Source organism: Peromyscus californicus, unplaced genomic scaffold (assembly GCF_007827085.1).
Source record: "Peromyscus californicus insignis strain IS unplaced genomic scaffold, ASM782708v3 Scaffold_21__1_contigs__length_65335640, whole genome shotgun sequence".
Taxonomy (NCBI): Eukaryota; Metazoa; Chordata; class Mammalia; order Rodentia; family Cricetidae; genus Peromyscus; species Peromyscus californicus.
In genome coordinates, this window is record NW_026294514.1 from 18,732,224 (window position 1) to 18,755,264 (window position 23,041).

Consider the following 23,041-nt stretch of genomic DNA (forward strand, 5'->3'; position numbering starts at 1 on the left):
CCTAGGAGACCTCCGAGCATGCACATACTGTAGAAAAATAGCCTTAAGTTATGCTCATTCTACAGACAGTAATTCCATTGGGGAAGACTTGAATGCTCTTTCAGATTCAACTTGCTCTGTGTCTATACTCGATCCAAGTGAACCTCGGACACCTGTTGGGAGTAGAAAAGCCAGTCGTAACATATTTTTAGAGGATGATTTAGCCTGGCAAAGGTACTGTCACTTGAATATAATTTGATTTAAACTTGAGAAAAGCTTAGTCCTTTGTATTTTTCATTAGCACTTATTTCTTTTTGTTATCTGCAAATTTGCTATTTTTTCCAGTTCATATACAGAAGGATCATAGATGTCTACTTATGGATAGTGATTATATTAACATTCAAATATAAGTGCATGAGAGGAGAGTTTTTATACCTGGTCATATTTACTGTTCTACTATTAAAACCAAGAACAGAATGCATGACATTTGCATGATCTTCGCAATATTTGTTGGTTAGGCAACAGAAGTCATTGATACTAATAATTCCTAATGTAGTCTTAGAGAAAGGAGAGCACTCCTAAGATCTGAATTTGTTTTCAAATTCAGCTAGTTTTTTTTTTTCCTCTTCTGAAGGAATATTTGCCATGTTTATATCTGGAGATGCTTTGTTGGCTGATTGTAGATAAACAAACTTCCTTGGAAGTTACCTAGAATTATTCTCACTGGAATCCAAGGTTCATCACTTACTTTCTTTAGGAGAATAATCTTTTTACACATGAGTCTCAGTTTTTCCATGTCAACGAGCTTAGAGTTTTAACTAACTTTTTTTTTTTTTGTTTTGTTCTGGTTTTTGAGACTAAGACAGGGTTTCTCTGTGTAGCCCTGGCTGTCCCGTAACTCACTCTATAGACCAGGCTGGCCTCCAACTCAGAGATCCACACCTGCCTCTGTCTCCCAAGTGGTGGGATTAAAGGCATGTGCCACCACACCCAGTTTAACTAACATTGTTCTGATGAGTAATTTTCTTAGTTACTTCTTAACAAAGAGAAGAATTAGTCTATTGCATATTTAAAAAGAAATGAATTACAACTTCAATTACAACTTCAATTACAAATTCAGCATATGTGAGCCCAGGGACATAGTAGAAAAGAAAGTCACAAATCATATAAGCACTAAGATTCTAATTATATATTGTTCAGAAATACATAAATGAAGATAAATGCCCAGGGATACAAATGCTGTAATTATTAGTTACTTGTCTCATGACTGTAACAAAATCCCTAACAGAAGCAACTTCTTTTTTTTTTTTTTTTTTTTTTTTTTTTTTTTTTTTTTTGGTTTTTCGAGACAAGAGTTTCTCTGTGTAGCTTTGCGCCTTTCCTGGAACTCGCTTTGTAGACCAGGCTGGCCTCGAACTCACAGAGATCTGCCTGCTTCTGCCTCCCGAGTGCTGGGATTAAAGGCGTGCGCCACCACTGCCTGGCCAGAAGCAACTTCTAGAAGAAAGGACTTATTTTGGCTTACAGTTTCAGGGAATACGGTCCACCACGGCAGAGGAGGTATGGCAGCAAGAGGGGAAGGTGGCTAGTCACCTCGTGTCCACAGTCAAGAGACAGCTGTGAATGCCTGTGCTCAGTTCCATTTCCCCTGTTATTCAGAAAGGGACCCCAGTGTATGAGGTGCTACTGCCCACATTTACAGTGGGTCTTTCCACCTCAATTAACTTAATCTAGATAATCCTTCCCAGACATGTCTGGGGAGCGTTTCAATGGTGACAGTTAAGACTAATCATAACAGTGATAATCATATAATTTTTAATAATGGTTTCACTAGGATTAGGGAAAGGTTGGTACTGGGTAGGGGAACACAGACTCTTCAAAATAGCGGTAATTGAGTCTTCTCTGTAAGTTGTTTGATGGGTCATACTATATCTTATATACATTTTATAAACTTAATTGATTCTATATTTACTAAAACAAAAAAGCTATGTATTCTTTATATTATTTATGGTTAGCAGTACTTATTATTTGTGTGTGGTCCAGTTATGTGATCTCAGAATTGGCAAGTATGATTTAGTAACACATCGTGAGAGACAGAAGTTGGACTCAGAGATGGAGTACTACTTGAGTTTTCGGCTCTGTGTTAACAGTTTCATGTCCATTCTCCTTTTGTCATTACATCGTAGGAAAGACTTTCTTTTTTTGACGGATGTGGGTGCTGAAGTTCCGAAAGGTTGAGTAGTGAATCTGAGCCCACACACCTAGTTAAGATAGGCCCTGTGGCTCGTCTGACTCTTTGCTGCTATTCTTAGGAGTTGTGGGGACTGAGAATAGAATTTTGGAACACAGATTTTTTATACAAATCACTATCATCTTCTATGTGTGGTGTGTAAATGAGTTTTATAAATCCCCTGTACAACCAGATTTGGGGTTTTATTGACTTTCAGTACATTTAAAACATCAATTTTTGATACTAGAGGTGAAACTGTGTACTTTTTTGTTTGTTTGTTTTTTGAGACAGGACTTCTCTGTGTAGCCCTGGCTTTCCTGGAACTCGCTCTGTAGACCAGAACGGCCTCCTCTGCATCCTGAGTGCTGGGTTAATGGTGTATGCCACCACTGTCCAGCAAAACTGCACTTTTTTTTTTGTCTCAAATAAAGTAAGGACAAAAATGAACTGTATACCGGGTGGTGGTGGCGCACGCCTTTAATCCCAGCACTTGGGAGGCAGAGACAGGTGGATCTCTGTGAGTTCGAGGCCAGCCTGGGCTACCAAGTGGGTTCCAGGAAAGGTGCAAAGCTACACGGAGAAACCCTGTCTCAAAAAAAAAAAAAAAAAAAAAAAAAAAAAAAAAAAAAAAATGAACTGTATATAATCTCATTGTTGTAGGGAAAAATACTTAATTTGCTTTAAAATTTTGGAGCACCTGATTGCAGCCCCAAATGATCCCAGTATTTTCATTTTCTTTATAGTTTGATTCATCCAGACTCCTCAAATAGTGCTCTTTCAACAAGACTTGTATCTGTTCAAGAGGATGCAGGGAAATCTCCTGCTCGAAACAGGTAAATCGCCAATAAAAGCTGCTCTGGTTTCTGTTTCTGTCCCTAGTAATGAGAACAAACGTAAAGATGGCGTCAGAGCTCTGTTAGTCGACCCTTTCTTTGCTTGGTAATTCCTCTTTCAGTTATTCTCTGGTGAGTTCAGATAGTGGAACCTGTTTTCTGTCTTCTCGTTTACTACGATGGCCTGAAGGATGAGAAAGTGAGGCATGTAGACATTCTGTGCAAGGGTGCACCAAGAAAGCGGAGTGACAGATGCTCAAGAGGGAGCACAGCTGGTAGGAGTGTAGGAGGGCCTGTGTGCTGCAGTAGAGTGTGTCAGGACGGATGATTGGCCAGGGCCTTTTAATCTAGTCTCAGATCAGGAGCTATGGGAATTAAAACAATTTTTAATTGCTTTGTAAAATTTGAAAATTGTAAAAGACTTTCAAGAATAGGGAAACAAATGTCCATAAGACATTAAAATGTCCATTAAGACATACTTACATTTTATTTATTTTGATACATTTTATATAATACATACTTTTAAAGAAACCAAGAGTAATTGCTGGGAGTCATGTGACTTTTTGGGGTGAAAAGGCCTGAGAATAGCATGGACAAATTCTCTTTGTGGCAAGGCCCTGGAGAATCTGACCCATATTGGCAAGACTGATGGATAGTTCGCTGCATAATTCTGAGCATGACCCCAGGAACATATGTGCTACTTGCTCTCCTTCTTTCCTTCCTTATACGAATCATATTGATGGCTGTTTCTAGTTTCACTTTCTCAGAGCTATGGATAAAATAGCTATTACAAAAGGAAAACTTCCCCCTGATGACTCTCCTCTGGGTGAGCCAGAGGCAATGTTGCTAAAAATATATAGTGGGTCTGATTCAGCCTGTAAAGCCTTTGTTGTTTCAAGTATGACCATAATTCAGGCTTTTTAGAACAGGATGTTGCCTTTCCAATGCACCCTGTTGTAGTTGGAAGGTTTCTCTGGTCCCTCCCGGCCCTGCAGTCCTGCAGCTGCTTATAAAATAATCATTCAGAGTCTTAATATTATTTACAAACTGTATGAGCTATGGCAGGCCTTTTGCTAGCCAGCTTTTCTATCTTAAATGAACCCATTTCTATTAATCTATGTTTTGTCATGTGTTCTGTGGCTTCCTGGTCTGCTGGCATGTTGTTCCTTGGCAGCAGGCTGGGGTCTCTCTTGCCTCTCTTTTCTTCTTGACTCTCTCTTGGATTTCCTGCCTGGCTACAACCTGACTCGCCATAGTCTAGAGCAGCTGCTTCTTTTTTTTTTTTTTTTTTTTTTGGTTTTTGGAGACAGGGTTTCTCTATGTAGCTTTGCGCCTTTCCTGGAACTCACTTGGTAGCCCAGGCTGGCCTCGAACTCACAGAGATCCGCCTGGCTCTGCCTCCCGAGTGCTGGGATTAAAGGTGTGCGCCACCACCACCCGGCGAGAGCAGCTTCTTTATTAACCAGTCATAGCAATGCATATTCACAGCATACATAAAGACATCCCACAGCACCCTGTGACTACCCTGAAAGAGTTAAAGTAGTTTAAGATAATATACAAATTTGCATAACTGTTCTGGTGAGAATGATTTTAATCAGAAGAGTCTAGGAGAAATGCTAATAAATAGATAATATCAGGAATTAATGGGAACAGTCTAGGAACAGGGAGTGAAACAGTATCATAGAAATCCACAGTGCCCTCACTTCTAATAACTGTGCCAGTACTGTAGGAAATTGACAGGAAAAGAACACGAGAAAAGGAGATAAGCAGTGCCAACTACTAAGGGTAAGCTTTTAAGTTGTATAGTTTACAGGATAATAGGAGAAAACCTGGTATATCCCCCATAGGGGATAGAGTAGTACAGAATGAAGAATGAATTGATTCAGCCTTGACTGATCAGTTAATTGTGAGAAGGTAAATTTGACTAGAGGTAAATATTAACCACTAGAGGCAAAACTCTCTTTCACTCTGCATGACACTGTAGCTGCAAAAGCTTCCAACTGGGCACACTGTTCTACCTGTAGGTGTGCCTAATTAGAACACTTCCTTTGTTGCTTGCAACGCTGCTTATGTTTCTCACAGGGCTATGAATCAAGTAGTTTTGAAACAGGTGGTCATAGTTTTCTTCACTGTGCTGACTTCACACATCCACCCCAGGTCATTGAACCCGTCTGGAATTAGACTTCCAGGAGGTAGTGCCATCATTTTCTAATTTTTCAGTTAATAGGTTTGAAAAATGTTTTTTATGTTTGAGACAGGATCTTGCTGGCCTCAGACTCACTGTGTAGTCCAGGCTGGTTTCTAATCACAGTTCTAGCTCAGCTCTCTGAGTGCTGGGATTGTAGGCATGAACTGCTTATATCCAGCTGAGAATTCTTTTTTGTTTTTTTTTAATAGCAGTTCTAGCTTCATAGTAAAATTGAGCAGGAACTTGGAATCATACATCATGTATATATACAAATAATGATTTCTTTCAGTTAGTAATGTGTACTTATATAGTCGAAAGTTTTTTCCTGTCCCGCCCAGCCCCACAGTCCCGTAGCCGCTTATACAATAATCATTCAGAGGCTTAATATTATTTACAAACTGTATGGCCTGTGGCAGGCCTCTTGCTAGCTAGCTCTTATATCTTAAATTAACCTATTCCTATTAATCTGTGTTTTGCCATGTGTTCCGTGGCTTTACCAGTCTGCTGGCATGTTGCTCCTTGGGCGGCAGGCTGGCGTCTCCCCAGACTCTGCCTTTCTCTTTCCTGTCTCCTTAAATTTCCTGCCTGCCTCTGAGCTGCCTTACCATAGGCCAAAGCAGCTTATTTATTAACCAATGGGAACAATATATATTCACAGCATACAGAAGACATCCCCCAGCACACTTAAGTTTCCTCAATAACTTTTCATGGCTTACTACATAGTTTTCTCTGTTGCTAAGCAATATTCCAGTTCCTAGATGTGCTGTAGTTTATATGACTACACCTTCTGAAAGACATCTTGGTGGATTCCGTGTTTTAGCAGTTATATAGAAGGCTGTGAAAAATCTGTGTGCAATATTTATTTATTTATTCATTCATTCATTCATTCATCTATTTATTTATTTATTTATTTATTTGTGAAATGAGTCTCATTATGTTTCTCTGTTTATCCTGGGACTTACAGATTTCCACCTGTTCATGCATACTGAGTGCTGAGATTAAAGTTGTACACCACCGTACTCAGCTCTATGTAGTTTTAAGTTGATTTGGGTAAATACCAAGAAGCATGATTGTGGGATCATATAGAAAGAAGATGATTAATTTTGTAAGGGATCGTCAATTGTCTTCCAAAACTGTTATTGCCATTTTGCATTTCCACAGACAGTGCACGAGAGTTCCTCTTGTTCCACACCATTTTCAGCATTGATGTTGCCAGTGCTTTGTAATAGGTGTGTAGTGGTGTCTCATTGTTTAAAGTTGCCATTTCCTGATATGAGTTGAACATCTTTTCATTTGCTTACTTACCATGCATGTATCTTCTTTATAGAGGAGTCCATTTCATGATCACATTGGTCATTTCTTTCACTGTTGAGTTTATATGTATAGAATTTTATATATATAAAAAGTTTTTATATATATATATATAATTAATATTATATATATTTTGAATCAGAATTCTTTATTAGTTAGGTGGTGGTGGTGGTGCATGCTTTTAATACCAGTACTTGGGAGGCAGAGGCAGGCAGGTTTCTGTGAGTTCCAGGCCAGCCTGGTCTACAGAGTGAGTTCTAGGACAGCCAGACATAGAGAAACCCTGTCTCGAAAAACGAAAACAAACAAACAAACAAACTCTTTATAAAATGTGTCATTTGCAAATATTCTTTCATGGTGGCTTCTCTTTTCATTTTTTTTTGACGTTGTTACGGAGCATAGGTACTTAATTTTAATTCTAGTGTGCCTTTGGTGTTATATCTAAGTAGCTATCACTGTATCCAAGGCCAACTAGCTTTGTTCCTGTATTATCTTCTAGGTGTTTTGTAGTCTTGCATTTTACATTTCGGTTTGTGATCCATTTTATTTATTTATTTATTTATTTGCTTATTTATTTATTTGCTTATTTATTTATTTGTGACTGGCATAATGTTGTTTATATTTCTTTTTGTATGTGTTTATCCATTTGATCCAGTATCTCCTATTGAAAAAAATCATCTTTGCTTTTTTTTTGCCTTTGTTCCTTTGCTAGAGGTCATTTGACTATATTTTGAGGGTCTGTTCTTGAACTCGGTTGTGTTTTATTGACGTGTTTGTCTTTCTGTTTACCAGTGTCTTACAATCTTGATGACTGTAGTTTTATAGTAAGAAGTCTTGAGCTCAGGTAGTGTCAATTCTCCACTTTTTGTCTTCTTTTATATAACAGTGTATTCACTGCTTATTTTTTTTAAAATTGTTTTGCTGTTCTTTACAATCTTTAGAGTTAGCATCTGCAATATAACTTGCTTTGCTCTTGATCAAGATTGCACAGACTCTGGATGTGTTTTAAAGAACTCTCTTTTTAAAAAGATGAATAAAAAGATTTATTCATTATAGGTTTTATTTTGAATTAATTTTTGGTTGTTGCACATTCAGAAATCTTTCATGTTTGCCAGATTTTTCAGGACCCTAACATTCAGTTATGTGATCCTATATGAGATCATGATATAATTAAAGAAGATGGGAGCTAGTCTAGATTCATTCATTACTTTTAATTGTCATTTCTTTTGGTCTGCTTTACTATGTAATAATTCCTTTATTTTCCTGATATTAGATTTGTAAAGAGAAAGCCAATTGTTTAGTAGAATGTCCATTGACCTGTACTTGCCAAATTCTTCTTGGGTTGGATTTAGGGTGTAACTTTTATCCTTCCTTCCTCCCTTCCTTCCTCCCTTCCTCCTTCCGTCCCTCTCTCCCCCCTTCCTTCCTCCCTTCCTCCTTCCCTCCCTCCCTTCCTCCCTCCCTTCCTTGATAGGAATCCTATAAAGCTTTGTGTCCTTTCGTTCTGTCCTACTAGAATGAATGGGTGTGGTTCCATTTATCTCATTGGTTGCAGTGACTTATGTTTTTGCTAAGATTCTATCTTAAGTTACTGGTTTTCCTTGTCACTTAGAAGAGATCCGTGGAGATACCTTGAGGTTGTGTCGTTTCAGTCAGTAGTTTTAGCTTTCTGACTATTGCTCTAAGGTTATAAATGGTAGTATTTTTTTCCTAATTCAATCACTCTTTCTATAATTACTAGGTGACATTTTACTCTATAAAATTTTTCTCTTGTTAATGTTCTGATTTATTATTTTTAAAAAGGAGTCTGGCCTCTCTAGTGAGTACATTGGAGGGCATAAGAGTAGAAGCTGGTACAGTATCAGCAGTCCAAGCTGGACAAGTGGGGTGAGGGGACATGAGCAATCGAGAAAAGGACAAATTCTAGGTGTATTTTGGTGGTATGTGTAATAGGAGTTTTTAGTCAATAGAATGTAGGCTAAACCAGAAAGGACATCAAAGACACGAAGGTTTTTTTTTTTTTTTACCTGAGCAGTTTAAGTGTGGTATTGCCATTTATTGAAATTCAGTGGAGGGTGGGAGCATGTTAACAGTTTGATTTTAAGACCTGTTGAATTTGATATGCCATCTAGATACAGCTATCCAAGAGAGATGTCCAATAGACAGAAGGGTTTAGTGGAGAAGTGCTGGCTAGAGATAGAAATCTTAGGATTGTCATCGTGTGAATGGTTTAAAGCAGTGATAGAGCTCATCAGGACAGCGAGAGGAGGGGAAATGGAGCCAAGTCCTGAGATTGTGGAAGTGAAGAGGAACTGGAAGAGAGGCTGAGATGGAGAGGCTAGTGAGGTGAGAGACAAGCCAGCAAGTGAAAAAAGGTGTTGCTCGAGGGAGGGGCTACAGCAGGTGTGTTAGGTAGGATGTGCTAAAGTCGAGCATCAGACTGAGAACAACCCCGGGGACCAGAGTAGACCATCACAGTGGGTTGTTTGTCATCGGAGAGAGAAAAGGAAGAGCTGGGGGTGGGAAATGCAGCCGAGGGATGTAGAGCGGAGGCAGGTTTTAAAGGTAAGATATGTCACGGTATCCTCGTCGGCAGTGCAGTCACAGCATTGCTGGTTTGTGTGTCTCCCTGGGCTCTGGGTTGATGCGAAGATTGATGAAGGTCTTCAGGACAGGTAGAGTTGAGTCTGTATATGCTGTCATAATAAAGTTAGTCAGCATCTTTGCCATAGCATATTTACTAGCGTTTTGACAGCAAAAATAACGAATTTTCTTTTGTTCTTGATGCCTCTCTATTAGAATGCATTCAGGGATTATTGCAGTGTTAGAGAATCAGGCAGTATGATGAATGCACACACTGAGGAGTAGCCTTAAATAATTGAATAAGATATAGTGACAGTTTTCCTGAAAGAAAATGTCAAGAAGTAAGTAATTGATAATTATTAAGTGACTCTCTGCTAAATCTGTGAATGATTTCTTATTTTAAAATGTTTTTGTGTTTATACTGCACAGAGGATGAATTTTCTTTTGAGACCTATGATTTGAATGGCACCTCTTAGTATTAGTGGACTTTAGATAAGTTTCTTTATGCCTCATTCTTGAATTAAAGATTGCTTTACATTTAGCTGGGCAGTGGTGGTGCATACCTTTAATCCTAGCACTTGGGAGGCAGAGCTCTTGAGTTCGAGACCAGTCTGATTTACAAAGCAAGTTCCAGGACAGCTAGGGCAAACAGAGAAACTCTGTCTTGAAAAACTCAAACAAAACAAAACCCTCCCCCCTCCAAATGTTACCATGTATATATTTATTATTCTCTGTGTGTGTGTGTGTGTGTGTGTGTGTGTGTGTGTGTGCGCGCGCGCGCGCGCGCGCGCACCTGCCACAGGATTCTCATTCTACCCCGAGGGTTCCACCGCTTGAATTTGGGTCATCAGGTTTGGTGGCAAAAAACCCTACCCACTGACCCACCCCACTGGCTCCTGGTTCTTGAATTTTTTTCTTCCTAACCTATAAACTGGAGCTAGTAGTACCCACTTCAAAAATGTGTGAGGGGTAAGTGAAGAAATGTCTTCACCAGCAATGAGTTATGTAGTGTCAAGTCAAGTTTCTTTTCTTCCTTTCTGTGGAAGCTGAAGTTAGAGTTCATTTTCTTTCTTGTAGATGATAACTAACCTTTGAATTAAATTAAAAATAAATAAAAGCTTGGTGTTATTGATAGTCTACTTATAAGTCATATGATAACTGCACAGAGGCAAAGTTAAGGATATATATGAGAATACTTACATAACAAGAGGAAACACATTTTCTATAACTTTTTTTTTTCTGAAGAAATAGGTGTATAAATATATATATTTTGGTTTTCAAGACAAGATTTCTCTGAGAAGCCCTGGCTGTCATGGAATGCACTTTGTAGGCAGGCTGACCTTGAAGTCAGAGATCCTCCTGCTTTTTCCTCCCAAGTGCTGGGGTTAAAGGCATGCGCCACCATTACTTGGCTCATATAATACTATTTGAACACAGTATTTTAAATACAGGCCTACTAATGAGAAGGAAAATAATTCTTTCTTGAGGCATACCATTCAGGTTCACGATTAGTGTTCCTATCATCAGATTCATTGCAGGATGAATTATAAAACCAATTCTTCTTAATTCCTGGGCTAGATAAAAGCAGGGGCAGGCTGGATTTGGCATGCAGGCCATACTTCTTTTAACCCAGATATGCAAGGTTATTGCATATAGTTGTTGTTTCTTATTTTTCTCAGTTAGAAAAATGAATTTGCAGTATTTTTTACAAGCAGAGTTTATGTGTGTTTACTTTGAAATATTAACATGCAAGCTATATAATTGTTTTTCTATAGTATTTAAAACCGTTGAAAATGTTTTATTCAAACAATGGTTTCTGGTGTCTTTCCTACTTTTCTTCAGTGATAGTCTGCATAGCTGTTGTGACTACTTTTAGTGTGCCTCTAGGAATGGCACCTAAACATGTAAGTAAGAGCTACACTTAACTCTGTTTGCAGGTGAACTTAAAATTGTCATTTTCCTTTCTGTTTTATTTCCAGATCAGCCAGCATTACTAATCTGTCACTGGATCGATCTGGTTCTCCTATGGTTCCCTCATATGAGACATCTGTCAGTCCCCAGGCTAACCGAACCTATGTTAGGACAGAGACGGCTGAGGATGAACGCAAAATTCTTCTGGTACCAGTCCAGTATCTAACCTGTTGTTTGCTAGTTTTGAGCATAAAGATTTATGACTTTTTATCCCTTAAAGAAATACATACAATCAGCTGGGCTTGGAATGCATGCCTGTAAACCTGTATTGGGAAGGCTGAGGCAGGAGGATCTTGAATTTGAGGCCAACTTGAGCTAAGTGGGATGTTCTAAAAAAAAAAAGGTATATCAATTAAATGGGGAAATAATTAGCTTAACCTTTTATTTACTAGCATCACCTGAAAAATTGGGTAAATACTCTTTCCATACTCATTGTATTACTATTTTCTTTCCCTGTTTCATTTGGTAAAATCAGAATTCATTTATCTAATATAAGAATTGAAGTTAGATTGTTGTTTGCTTAAACTTTGAAATATCATTCTTACATACATGGAAAATTTGTAGAAACTTAATTTCAACTGTTTATATGACATAATAATTGGTTCATTCTTCAGTTTATATATATGGAAAACATATGCCTAATCCTAAGAAAACTCAAAGGAATGAAAAATAAGTCTTTTGTCTTAAGGTGATAATTCAAAAGGCAGAAATGAGATCAATGTGAAGATCCTTACTAGGGAAAGAAGTAATATTTAATAATTTTATTGTGTTTGAGACATGACCTCTCTGTGTTGCCTTGATTCTTTCTGTGTAGACAAGGCTGGCCTCGAAGTCACAGAGATCAGCCTGCCTCTGCCTCCCTAGTGCTAGGATTAAAATGTGTGCACCACTCTGCCCAGCTTTGAAATACTATTTTAATAATAAAAATGTGCCAAATGTATATGTCATAGAGAAATAAAATAGGAAGATTGGTAACAGTGAGAGAGTCAGAAGTCTCCAAAGGGCTTGGACTGGATGTCAAAGGCTGAAGTTACTTTGGTTAGGCAGAATGTGAATCTTATTTAAAGATATGACAAGGTATAGATTTAGGATCAAAGCATTTTCCATGGACAGTAGAATTTGTTGGCTGAGACAGTTTAAGTTGGACTCTGTGGTCAGAATGGAAGGTTGTTGGGTCTACCCACTGGGAGGCAATACATTCAGTCAATCTGCTTACCACTCTAGAGGCGGTAGGACCTGGGAGAATGCAGCCAACACATGACCATGTTCTGACATCGCCCTCTTTTTAATTTTCAATAGTAGGATATTTAGAGTGGTTTTGATTTGAGATGTTGTAGATAAATCTAGCATGTGTATAATACTCTGCCACCAAGAACAGGGATCCAAACTATGTCCAGTACTATTGGTTACATTATTATATTGATCAGAGAAAACTAGAGAATAGCTTGAAAAGAGACCCATATAATTAATAGTTCTGGGTCTTTGAAGAACATAAGTTCTTATTTGCCCTTTAATAGGAATGTAAATATTATGATGTCCTATGCAAATAGGAAGTGATTTAAATCCCAAAGAAAAATTAAATGCAATCCTTTCTTCAGTTGAATGAAGGAGTCTATGATGGTCCCAAGGTCCAAGCATAAGCATGGAGTCATTAGTAAAGATAACAGGAGCTGAATCTATCTAATCCCTCTGGATCCATCAACTTCATCTAAGAGTTGTGGCAAAGGAGGATGAGGAACGTAACGTGTTCAGAGACACTCACTGCACATGCACACAGGTCAAAGCAGAAACCTTCACCAGAAGGAGATTGTCAAGTGACATAGGGCTCTGTGTTCTTTTCCCATGATGCATAGGGCCTTAATTTGGACCCACATGGGCAGACTTGACCTCTGATGATATGGTCGAGATCTTTTTTTGCCCGTTAGCTGGAAGTTTGCTATATCTTTCTGGTGACTTCCACTGGCTCCTTGCCTCCCACTGGCATCCTTGATGGCCCGGCAGAGGAACTGGAGAGGAATCCATGAAGTTTCAGTGTATCCGTCTGCAATGACAGATGTATACCCCTTCCCAGTTTTCTTCTGGAGAAGCAAAAATAGGGCAGGTTAATGCATCACCTTCTTATTTCCTTTTGCAGTAAGAGCAGGGAGGTTAGAATGTGCGTGAGTATGAGAAGTAAACAATGGATGTATACGGGTATGATCCAGAAGTTGAAGTTCTTGTTGTAATGGAAGCATAACAGAGTGTGAACATGAAGTTAAAGCAGTTTCTATTGCTGGACATAATCCTACAACAAAAACAGAATCTGAAGTGATATTTAAGGTTTATGAATTAACCATGCTAGGTGAATCAGAGCAGTCAGTTCCACCTGTTGGGCTGAAGTCAAAGAAGTAAAAAAGTATCAATAGATTAATGACTATCTGTACCATGAATCCCTCCTATACCTTTAGATGAGCCATCAATAAAATAAGTATCTGCCTTTGGACTGGGAGAATGTTGGGCATATTTTGTAACCACATTTAGTTTGTATAAGAAAATCCCATAGCTTACCATCTGGATAATGATTTCCTATCCTCCATAGTAATCTGCAAGTGAAAGTTGAAAATCCATGGAGTTCTGTAATGCTCTTAAAAACTGATTGTTAGTTAAGGGTAATATAATACATTAAGGATCAAATCTATATAATTGCTGACATTGGGTTCTCCCCTGATTTATTATTGAAAGGAAGAAGAGTAAGGTAAGCAGTTAGTATTTTATGGCTCTTATGGTGTAAATAAATCCATTCCAAAGGTTTAGCCTCTTGTGCTATAATGCCTATAGGAGACAATTTAGTGGGGAAAATAAGTAAGTTTAAGGACGGTGAAGGATCTACATTATGTACAAATGGTTTTTAGTGTGGATTCAAATAGCTGTAGTTCTTTTCTTGCCTCTCGAGATCAAATGCAAGGACTATCCAGTGCCATCTTTCCTTCTAGAGAAGCCTTCCCTGGTTTCTGCCCCATTATTCTCACTCACTTCCTTCTGTGAGGATCTCTGCCCTCTTACCTCATAGCCAACTTCAGGTCCCTGTTCCCAGTGCCACCTCTTTACCTCTCAAGTTGGCAGTGGACCTGGGAGAATGGAGCTGATAAATGAGGCAGACTGAAGTCTCATGTAATAGCCAACTTTATTCAGAGCATCAGACAGTTTATACTCTGAGGGTGAAGAGTAGTCACATGAGTAAAGTGTATAATCACAAATGCAAGCCACATGTGGAGGACAAGCCTCATGTGGCTAAAACATGGTTTTCCGTAGAGGAATATAAATAAATAACAATAGCCAGTTGTAATGAATAGTCTGAAGTAAACTCACTTCTATCTGCTACACCTGGGAGAAGCATGAAAGCACATTCCAAGAACAATTCTGTGTTTTAAGAAACTAAGGTCCCAAGACTCTTGTTTTCTTGGCATTTTCCCACAAGCACTCAATTCTCACCCAACTCCATTTTTAGACCTTGTTCCAACATCTGTCCTTTCAAATTTAGCTTTGAACTTGTAGCTGATGAACTTCATTCAAAGTAGGAAATTATTCAACAAAGACTTCTTTAGAAACATTTACTGTGCAGTTGAGAATAATGGGAGGATTCCTAGAATCTATGGAGTGGAGGTTAGTGTAATTGAGTAGCATCTTTATCTACCTTGACTTGTCTCCAAAGAAGAATGTATTTGCACTTAACTAAGAGACATGTAATATGTGCCACTGACTGAAAAAGAAGGAGCACTTGAGATATTTTGTTTTGAAGAGAAAAAAATTCTTGGAATTAATGAGTCAAATTCAAGCTGTTTCCATGTATGTGCCATTTATGTTGAATAACTTATCACACTTAGCTACTGTGAAAAATCCAAACTGAGATTCCTTTTAAGATTTCAGAACCATAGGAAAGCATCTGAATGGGTATCCTGCATCCCTTTCAGGGGGTAACTAATTGCTTTTGATGTGATTCCAGGACAGTGTTCAGTTAAAAGATCTGTGGAAAAAAATCTGCCATCACAGCAGCGGGATGGAATTTCAGGATCACCGTTACTGGTTGAGAACACATCCCAACTGCATCGTAGGAAAGGAATTAGTCAACTGGCTAATAAGAAATGGACACATCGCTACGAGGTACTATAATTTTAAAATGTTTTGAAATTATTCATTAGTTTATTTTTAATGTTTAGGATGCATATTTGAAGATGTAAGGGTATCTTTTTGTGAGTTAGGGTGTTGTTTTAGGGATCTGATGGTTTGAGAAACAAGCTCTTCAACTTCCTGCATCTGATGAGAATGTTTGCAGGGAACCTGATTGGGGTCACAATTTACCATACTAAAAACAAGGACTGGCAGTTGGTGAGATGAATCTGTGGGTAAAGGCACTTGTTCCCAAGTCTGAAGACCTGAGTTGGACTTCCTGAACCTGCACGAAGGAGGACTAACATGGTGAAAAGCCCCATGGGGGGGGAAGGGGGGGAGGCAGAGGCCAGAGGTTCAGCTGGTGAGCTGGTCTAAGTGGAATTGATGACGTCCAAGTTCTGTGAGAGACCCGTCTCAAAAGATAGGTGATCCGTTGAGACAGAGACTCCATGCTGGTCTCTGTCTTCTAAGTACTCCCTTCACCATGTGAGCACCCCTGTGCATACAACCACACAGAACCAAACACCCTGAGCATGCAGTAATTCTTCAAATGGATCCCTAGCAATGCGGATGGGAGAATGTAGCTAGAGTCTATTCTGTAATCTAGACATTGCATCCTGGGTTGAGAATTGAGCCCATAACTTATGTCTGGAGGGACCTAATATGTCTCACAGATCACATATAAAACAAATGGCAGACAGGATCTGCTGCTTTTTGTGTTAGCTACCTTTCTGTTGCTGTGATATGATACTAGTCCAAGGAAATTTACAGAAGAAAGAATTTATTTTGGCTTAAGGTTACAGAGGGTTAGAGTACATAATGATGGTATTTTAGTTAGGGTTTCTAGTGCTATGATAAAACACCATACATGTATGTAACAACAATTAATTTAAAGAGAGGTCTTGAATTTGGAAGAGAGCAAGGAGGGTGTATGGGAGGGCTTGGAGGAGGAAAGGGGAGGGAGAAATGATATAATCTCAAGAAAATGAAAGAAATAATTAAAAACAAAACATAGCACTGTGACCAAAAGCAATTGGGAGGAAAGGGTGTGTTTCCAGCTTACAACTCTCAGGCCACACTCTATCACCGAGGGAAGTTAGTGCAGGAACTCAAGGAAGGGTGTAGAGGCAGGAACTGAAGCAGAAGCCTTGGAGGAATGCTGCTTACTGGCCTTCCCCCTGAGGTTTTCTAGCCTCCTTTATTACACACCTCCAAGGGGTGGGACTGCCTACAGTGTGCTGGGTCTTTCCCACATCAGTCATTAATCAAGGAAGTGCTCCAGAGGCTTGACTACAGGCCACTCTAGTGGGGGCATTTTCCCAATTAAGGTTCTTTCTTTTCAAATGGCTCTAGCTTGTTTCAGTTGACAAAAACAAAAACAAAACAAAACAAAACCCCAACTGGGACAGCAATAGTAGCATTCCAACAGGCAGCAGGCATGGTGACCGGAGTGAGATGCTGAGTCACATCTTGAACCCCAGTAGAAGGACGAGAGATTTTCACTCTGAAAGGTGGCCTCCATTAATGTAATTCCTCCAACAAAGCTTCATCTCTTAAGTCTCACCAAACACCACCACCAACTGGGAACCAAGTGTAACATGGGACTGTCTCAGTCATTGTTCTGTTGCTGTGAAGAGACACTGTGATCATGGCAACTCATAAAGAAAAACATTTAATTGGGGCTGGCTTACACTTTCCAAGGTGTAGTCCATTATTATGGCAAGAAGCGTGGTGGCATGCAGGGAGAAGGAGCTGAGAGTTCTACATCTTGATCGGCAGGCACCCGGAGGAGATTGTGTACGAATATATGAGACCTCTAAGCCTGCCTCCACAGTGACACACTTCCTCCAACAAGGCTACACCTCCTAATAGTGCCACTCCCTATGGGCCAGACATTCAAACACATGAGTCTGTGGGGGCCATACCTATTCAAATCACCACAGGAACATTCTGATTCAAACCACTACATCTTTCAAGTGAAGCTATCTCTTAGTGTTTGATACTTGCTCAGATGAGTCTCCTCTCACTGAGAAGGAACAAGAAAGAAGTAGCTGTAAACAGGGAACCTCTGTTTCCTAATTTGACTGTAACTCTTGTGTCTTTAGTCAAATTTTTCAGTCTCTTTGAGACTTGGACCTCTTAATTCCAATGTAGGGGAATGACTTAGTGTTGTAAATAAGCTGTGGGTATTGACAAGAGTGTGTTGGCTAAGTGCTTTATAAGTGTGAAATATCATATACTGTAATGTGTTGTATCCATTTCATTCATGTATTTCGTATCTATGATATTTGTGTTGTCTTTTCATAGAGACTGTAAGCTGATTGAGTGTAGGAATCATGCCATTCTCAGTCTTTTTTTACTTTGTTAAGGATAGATGTGAGTGTATTGTGTACTCAGTGCATGCTTAAGCTTGTTTTTAGGGTTACCTTACCAGTAGGTTCTCCTTTGCTTTGGTACCTAGCAGAATTTCATTTGTCTCAAGTAGTTCTTTCTTATCCCTTACTTATCTACAGACCATTTGACAGTTTCTCTTTGACTAGAAATGAAAATGAAAAAAAAAAAAAAGAGATGCTTTATCATGTGCCCAACATGCATTACTCTGTATGACCTTTTAAAATTTCAGTGTTTTTGGTCCCAATTTAGGGCACAAGCTATAGCAATTGGACAAGCAATGGTTGATGGACGTTGGTTGGATTGTGTCAGTCATCATGACCAGCTTTTCAGGGATGAGTATGCGCTGTATAGACCACTGCAGGTAATTTGGTAGTGCTACTGCTGGTAAGAATGTAGTAGCTCGTTTTGAAGTTGTGTTTTTATCAGTAGGAATAAAAAGTTGAACTCCTAAAGGCTCTGTTACTAATGCTTGTCAGACTCAGTGCTAGGGAGGTGCTCACCACTGAGTAGCCACCTTCCAGGATCAAGCACTGTTAGTGTGCTGTGGCTTTGCTCAGACTTGGCTTCTGCTACTTAGACTTGTCAGTTAACTTTAATGTTTTTCAGTTTTACTCTCTGTATTTTTAGAACTAAGAGGGAATGAAGTATACATAGTAATATGATTTGAAAATTTGATATCAAAGGTTTTGACTCTTTGTATACAAATTGTACACTAATGCTAAAATTTATTTTATAAGAATGAAAATTATTTATAGATAATTTTTTGTTTGGTTGCTTTGTTTGTTTTTTTGAGACAGGCTACTGTGTAGCCCTGGCTTTCTTGGAACTCACTCTAGACCAGGCAGGCCTCGAACTCAGAGATTTGCCTGCCTCTGCCTCTTGAGTGCTAGGACCAGAGGCCTGTGCCACCACCATCTGGCTATAGAAAACTTTTTAAAAAAAGATATAATTCTTTAATTTTTGGTTTGCGCAAAAGAATACACACACACACACACACACACACACACACACACACACGAACATACATATACTTAGACACACACACAAGCATATGTCCATATGATGAAACTATAAGAAGCTTACAGACTAAGCTTTGTAAGCTGAGACCAGAAGCCCCATCGTTAGAAATGACCAATAGCCCCATAGAGTGATATGGTATAATTTGTTAAAATTGGATTGTTTTTCTAGGGGGTTCTCGAGTTGCCAGGGTTAGACTAAATTATGCTATCTTCACTCAGAACTAAAGGATGAAGTGAAACCCTGCCAAATACATATCAAAGAAATATTCATTTGTAAAATTCTACTTAAGCTTTGCAATTAGTGAAAATTATCATTTAAGAGTGTGATTATCAGTATGATACTGCTTTGTACCTCTTTGTTATTACTTAGCTGTTTTTATGTGAACTTACTGAATTGTTAAAGTTATAGAAATATAGGCCACAACTTCTTTGCTATGCTGGTGGTGTCACTCAGGGTCAGTTGCTCGGTTTGCTTTGGTCCTTTCAGAGTACAGAATTTTCTGAAACACCTTCTCCAGACAGCGACTCAGTGAACTCTGTGGAGGGACACTCTGAACCATCCTGGTTTAAAGACATCAAGTTTGATGATAGTGACACAGAGCAGATTGCCGAAGAAGGTGACGATAATTTGGCTAGTAAGTGTGACTTTCTAATGTTTCAGTGTCTATGACTTATTGCCGTGCTGGTGTGATGAAATGACTGTCCTGTTTATGATTTATGGTTCCCACTGGATGTCAACATTTGATGGTAGTGACCCTTGCTTAGATACAGTATTTTCGTAAGCCAGCCTGTTAGTCAGCTGACATTTCTGGATGTTGCCACGGTCTCTAGTTGCAGCAGCTTGAAAATAACTCTTGAGCTAATATCGCAGCAGGCAGCTTTCTTATCTCTTCACTGTGGTATCAGACTTTCTCTGTGCAGAACCTCCAATTTATTTCCTTTTTTAAAAATTCATTTGAAATTTAACATGCTTCAATTTTATTCAGTCTACCCAGAAGTACATGAAAATACTGTATCCATTTTGGTATTGCACATTGGGCTTGTGTATTAAAAGTTTTTTCCTTTCCTCCAACGCCCTGATAAAACCCATTTTTACTCCCCTCTCCCTATATTTCTTTCCCTTCCCAACACTAAAAGATTCTGCCAGTCCTAGCAAGCGTACCTCAGTCAGCAGTTTCCAGTCCACAGTGGACAGTGACTCAGCCGCTTCCATCAGCCTGAACGTGGAGCTGGACAACGTGAACTTCCATATCAAGAAGCCCTCCAAGTACCCACATGTGCCCCCTCACCCTGCTGACCAAAAAGGTAGGAGGTAGTCACCACCTGGATTCCAAGCAGGCCAACGAGCTGGGCCCTAGGGTCTCCTTTTAGCCTGTCCTCTGCCTTCCTCTGTCCCTTAGGACTGAGGGGATCTGGAGTGGGCATGGTTCCACTGTTGCTGACCCCCCACCCTCCCACTCCCCCACCCCATACTCCTCCCACCCCTTTTTTGGTTGATTCTTTTTATTTCTTATTTTCTCCCTTTGCACTCCCATGCCCAGTTTAAAGTGTATAGTCTTTAAAAGGAACGATATCTGGCTGCTCTTCCCGTAATGTGCAACTTCCAAGGTGGCAATTCTTTGCATTGATAACATGGACGTTCTGCCCTGTTCTATTCTTTTGTCTTTTCTTCATTTAACATCACAGAGCCTCTTTGCTTGTGCTAGTCTACAGCCACGGTTTCTTAAGACTGTTCAGATGCCTGAGCGTAGATGGGGAAGTTACTCTTTCATTTCCATTACATTTATTTTAAAGTTTCTTCTCTAGTAAAAAATGAATTCTTTTGTAGTTTTAGCTCTCTTAGTTGATGCTTTAGTTTGTGAACTCAAAAATACTAATAGCCACATTAAAAAAAAATCCAAAAAACAAAAACATGGTGTTAAAGGAAAGATGCAGTGAACCATTTCTAATGTGTAACATCATCGCAACATGAATGGATTGCTCCTTTTAAAAATGGAGGGTGAGCTGTATATTATTAGATGCAACTAGAAGCTTATTTCAAGTATAAGACTAATGGACCATTATTTTTCAAAGAAAATAAAATAAGTAATTATGGGAGTTCATTATACTAATAACCAAAACATCTTTATTATAAATAAAGCATTTAATTCCATGGTTTTACCCAGCGTTTGAATTTTAAACATTTAACTCTCTAATACTGAATTGCTTCTAAATGCTTGCCTAATTCTTTGCTACTCCTTTACTTTGAACCTAAAAGTAACATAAAGAACATATAGAATCTAAAAGTTTATTTCACAATTTGAAACATTTACATTTCCTCAACAAATTTCTCCATAATTGTCAATGTAAAGATGTGATAAAATGTCAATTAAGGTAATCATGATAATAAAAAGTGATTCTTACTTAAAAAAATAAGGTACTGAGAGAGAGTGAGAGAAAGGAGATTTGACCGTAGGTGAATATAAAATCCACATGGTGATGGGGATCCTCAGTATGGAAGTTTCAAACATGATGGAGAACATTTGGATGAGTGTAAAGGGCAGTGTGGTAGATCTGACCCTTGTGAGAATCCAGTGTACACTGCAGTTACACGAGATTAGGCTTTTAATAGAGATGTGGGTCAGCAGTAGACTATGTCATGACGGGACATCTGCCCGCTGAACATGCACGTTAGCTGTTCCATTTTGCTGAAAGCAGAGTGTAAAGTACACTTTCTGTTTGCTGGTGATTTTAAGGATGTCTTGAAAATTTTGGAAAAGGTAACCTCTCATCATAGGATTCCTACTGGCAAAGGGTGTACTGCTGAGCCAGCACACATTTACTTGAGGAAACCTAACTCAGGATATAGGGTGAGGAACAGAATTAGAGGTTTCAAAGGTGACATTTTTGCCAACTTCAGTGTAACTCTGGAGAATAAAAAGAGAAACACCTGCAGTTGAAAAAACTGTCTGGCTTTAAATCGTTTAAAAACTTGTAAAAGTTGTGAGAAGCAGCTGTTGTGGTGATAAATCTGAGAGAAGGTTACGTACTTGGAAGGAAATTGACAGGATTGCAAACATCCACATTGTACCATTTAGTGTCAGCCATGCCTCTAGATTTGGTTTGTTGGTTGGTTTGTTTGTTTGTTTGTTTGTTTGTTTGTTTATTTCCTCAAGACAGGGTTTCTCTGTGTAATATCCATGTCTGTCCTGGAACATCACTTTATCTTTTCATGAGTTCTAAGAAAGTGTTGGTTGGAGGAAAGGTCAAGGATATCTGAGAACACAGTCCAGTTGTCATAGAAAGAAAAAAAATCAGCTCAGTTATTAGAGAAGTAGCTGTATTTCTCTGTCAAAATTAATCTTATCAGGAATGATACATAGATAAGGGAAGAAAGAAACTGAGCGTGCATGGTTAGTCCTGGCCAGATGCAGGCAGACTGCCCGCTTAGTAACAGTTTAGTTGTTTCTGGTCATGGAGCTAGAGTCTACCGTCTTTGAAGACCCTGCAGAGTAAGTGTCTAGCTGACTGTTGCGGGATGGCATGACTTTTTTTTTTTTTTTTTTTTTTTTTTTGGTTTTTCGAGACAGGGTTTCTCTGTGTAGCTTTGCGCCTTTCCTGGAACTCACTTGGTAGCCCAGGCTGGCCTCGAACTCACAGAGATCCGCCTGGCTCTGCCTCCCGAGTGCTGGGATTAAAGGCGTGCACCACCACCGCCCGGCCATGACTTTTTTTTTTTAATGGTTTCTTGATATGGCTTTGGAAGATACCAAATTGAAAGAAGTTTAGTAAGTAAAGTTTACTGTGGTATTTGAAAAGGATTTGTGTTGACTCGATACCTGCCCTGGTTAGCTATCTTCACCTTAGTGGTGATAAGAAGTTGGTAGGTTAGAGGAGTATCGTATGTTTTCTTTATTTTGATAAAGCATTTGATTGTCCTAGACAACAATGAAATAGGTAAAAGAGGTAGTTGAAGTCAATGGTCATATGTATTATGTGCTGTGGTGATCTGGGAGACGGCTCAGCAGGTAAAAGTGCCTGTCACCAAGCCTGATGACCTGAGTTCCATCCCTGGCTCCCACATGATGGAAAACAAGAACCAAGTCACGGAAGTTGCCTTCTGGCTTCCACATGTTTGTTACGGCATAGGCATGCATCCCTCCCTCCCCCCCTCAATTTAGGACGACTCAGGCTATGGAGTCCGGATTAGCTCTATAACAATCCGTCGCTTGTTTAAAATGCTAACATGATCATTATCAATTTGACACCAGCAGGAAGAGGCTATCCTAAGTTATCTTAGGACTTTGCTTACTCACAGTCAAGATTGTTCATCACTCACTAGTGCAGATTACTAGTATAGAATAATAAGTTTCACTATGATTTTTCACATATTCATAAATTATAT

The 23,041-nt window shown here is 39.1% G+C and overlaps 1 protein-coding gene across 4 annotated transcripts in view; it reads left to right on the top strand.

The window, feature by feature from the left end:
* The window catches only part of Pikfyve (phosphoinositide kinase, FYVE-type zinc finger containing), a 94,252-nt gene that overhangs the window by 16,011 nt on the left and 55,200 nt on the right, over window positions 1-23,041 (top strand). For 2 of the 4 annotated variants that reach the window (XM_052749699.1, XM_052749700.1), the window contains 7 exons: window positions 6-213; window positions 2,953-3,042; window positions 11,104-11,242; window positions 15,078-15,235; window positions 17,888-17,999; window positions 19,145-19,292; window positions 19,795-19,962. In XM_052749699.1, coding sequence (XP_052605659.1) covers window positions 6-213; window positions 2,953-3,042; window positions 11,104-11,242; window positions 15,078-15,235; window positions 17,888-17,999; window positions 19,145-19,292; window positions 19,795-19,962 — 1,023 coding nt within the window. Of the gene's footprint in view, window positions 1-5; window positions 214-2,952; window positions 3,043-11,103; window positions 11,243-15,077; window positions 15,236-17,887; window positions 18,000-19,144; window positions 19,293-19,794; window positions 19,974-23,041 lie in introns of those variants that run through there. The other 2 variants (XM_052749702.1, XM_052749701.1) reach the window with 2 other exon arrangements.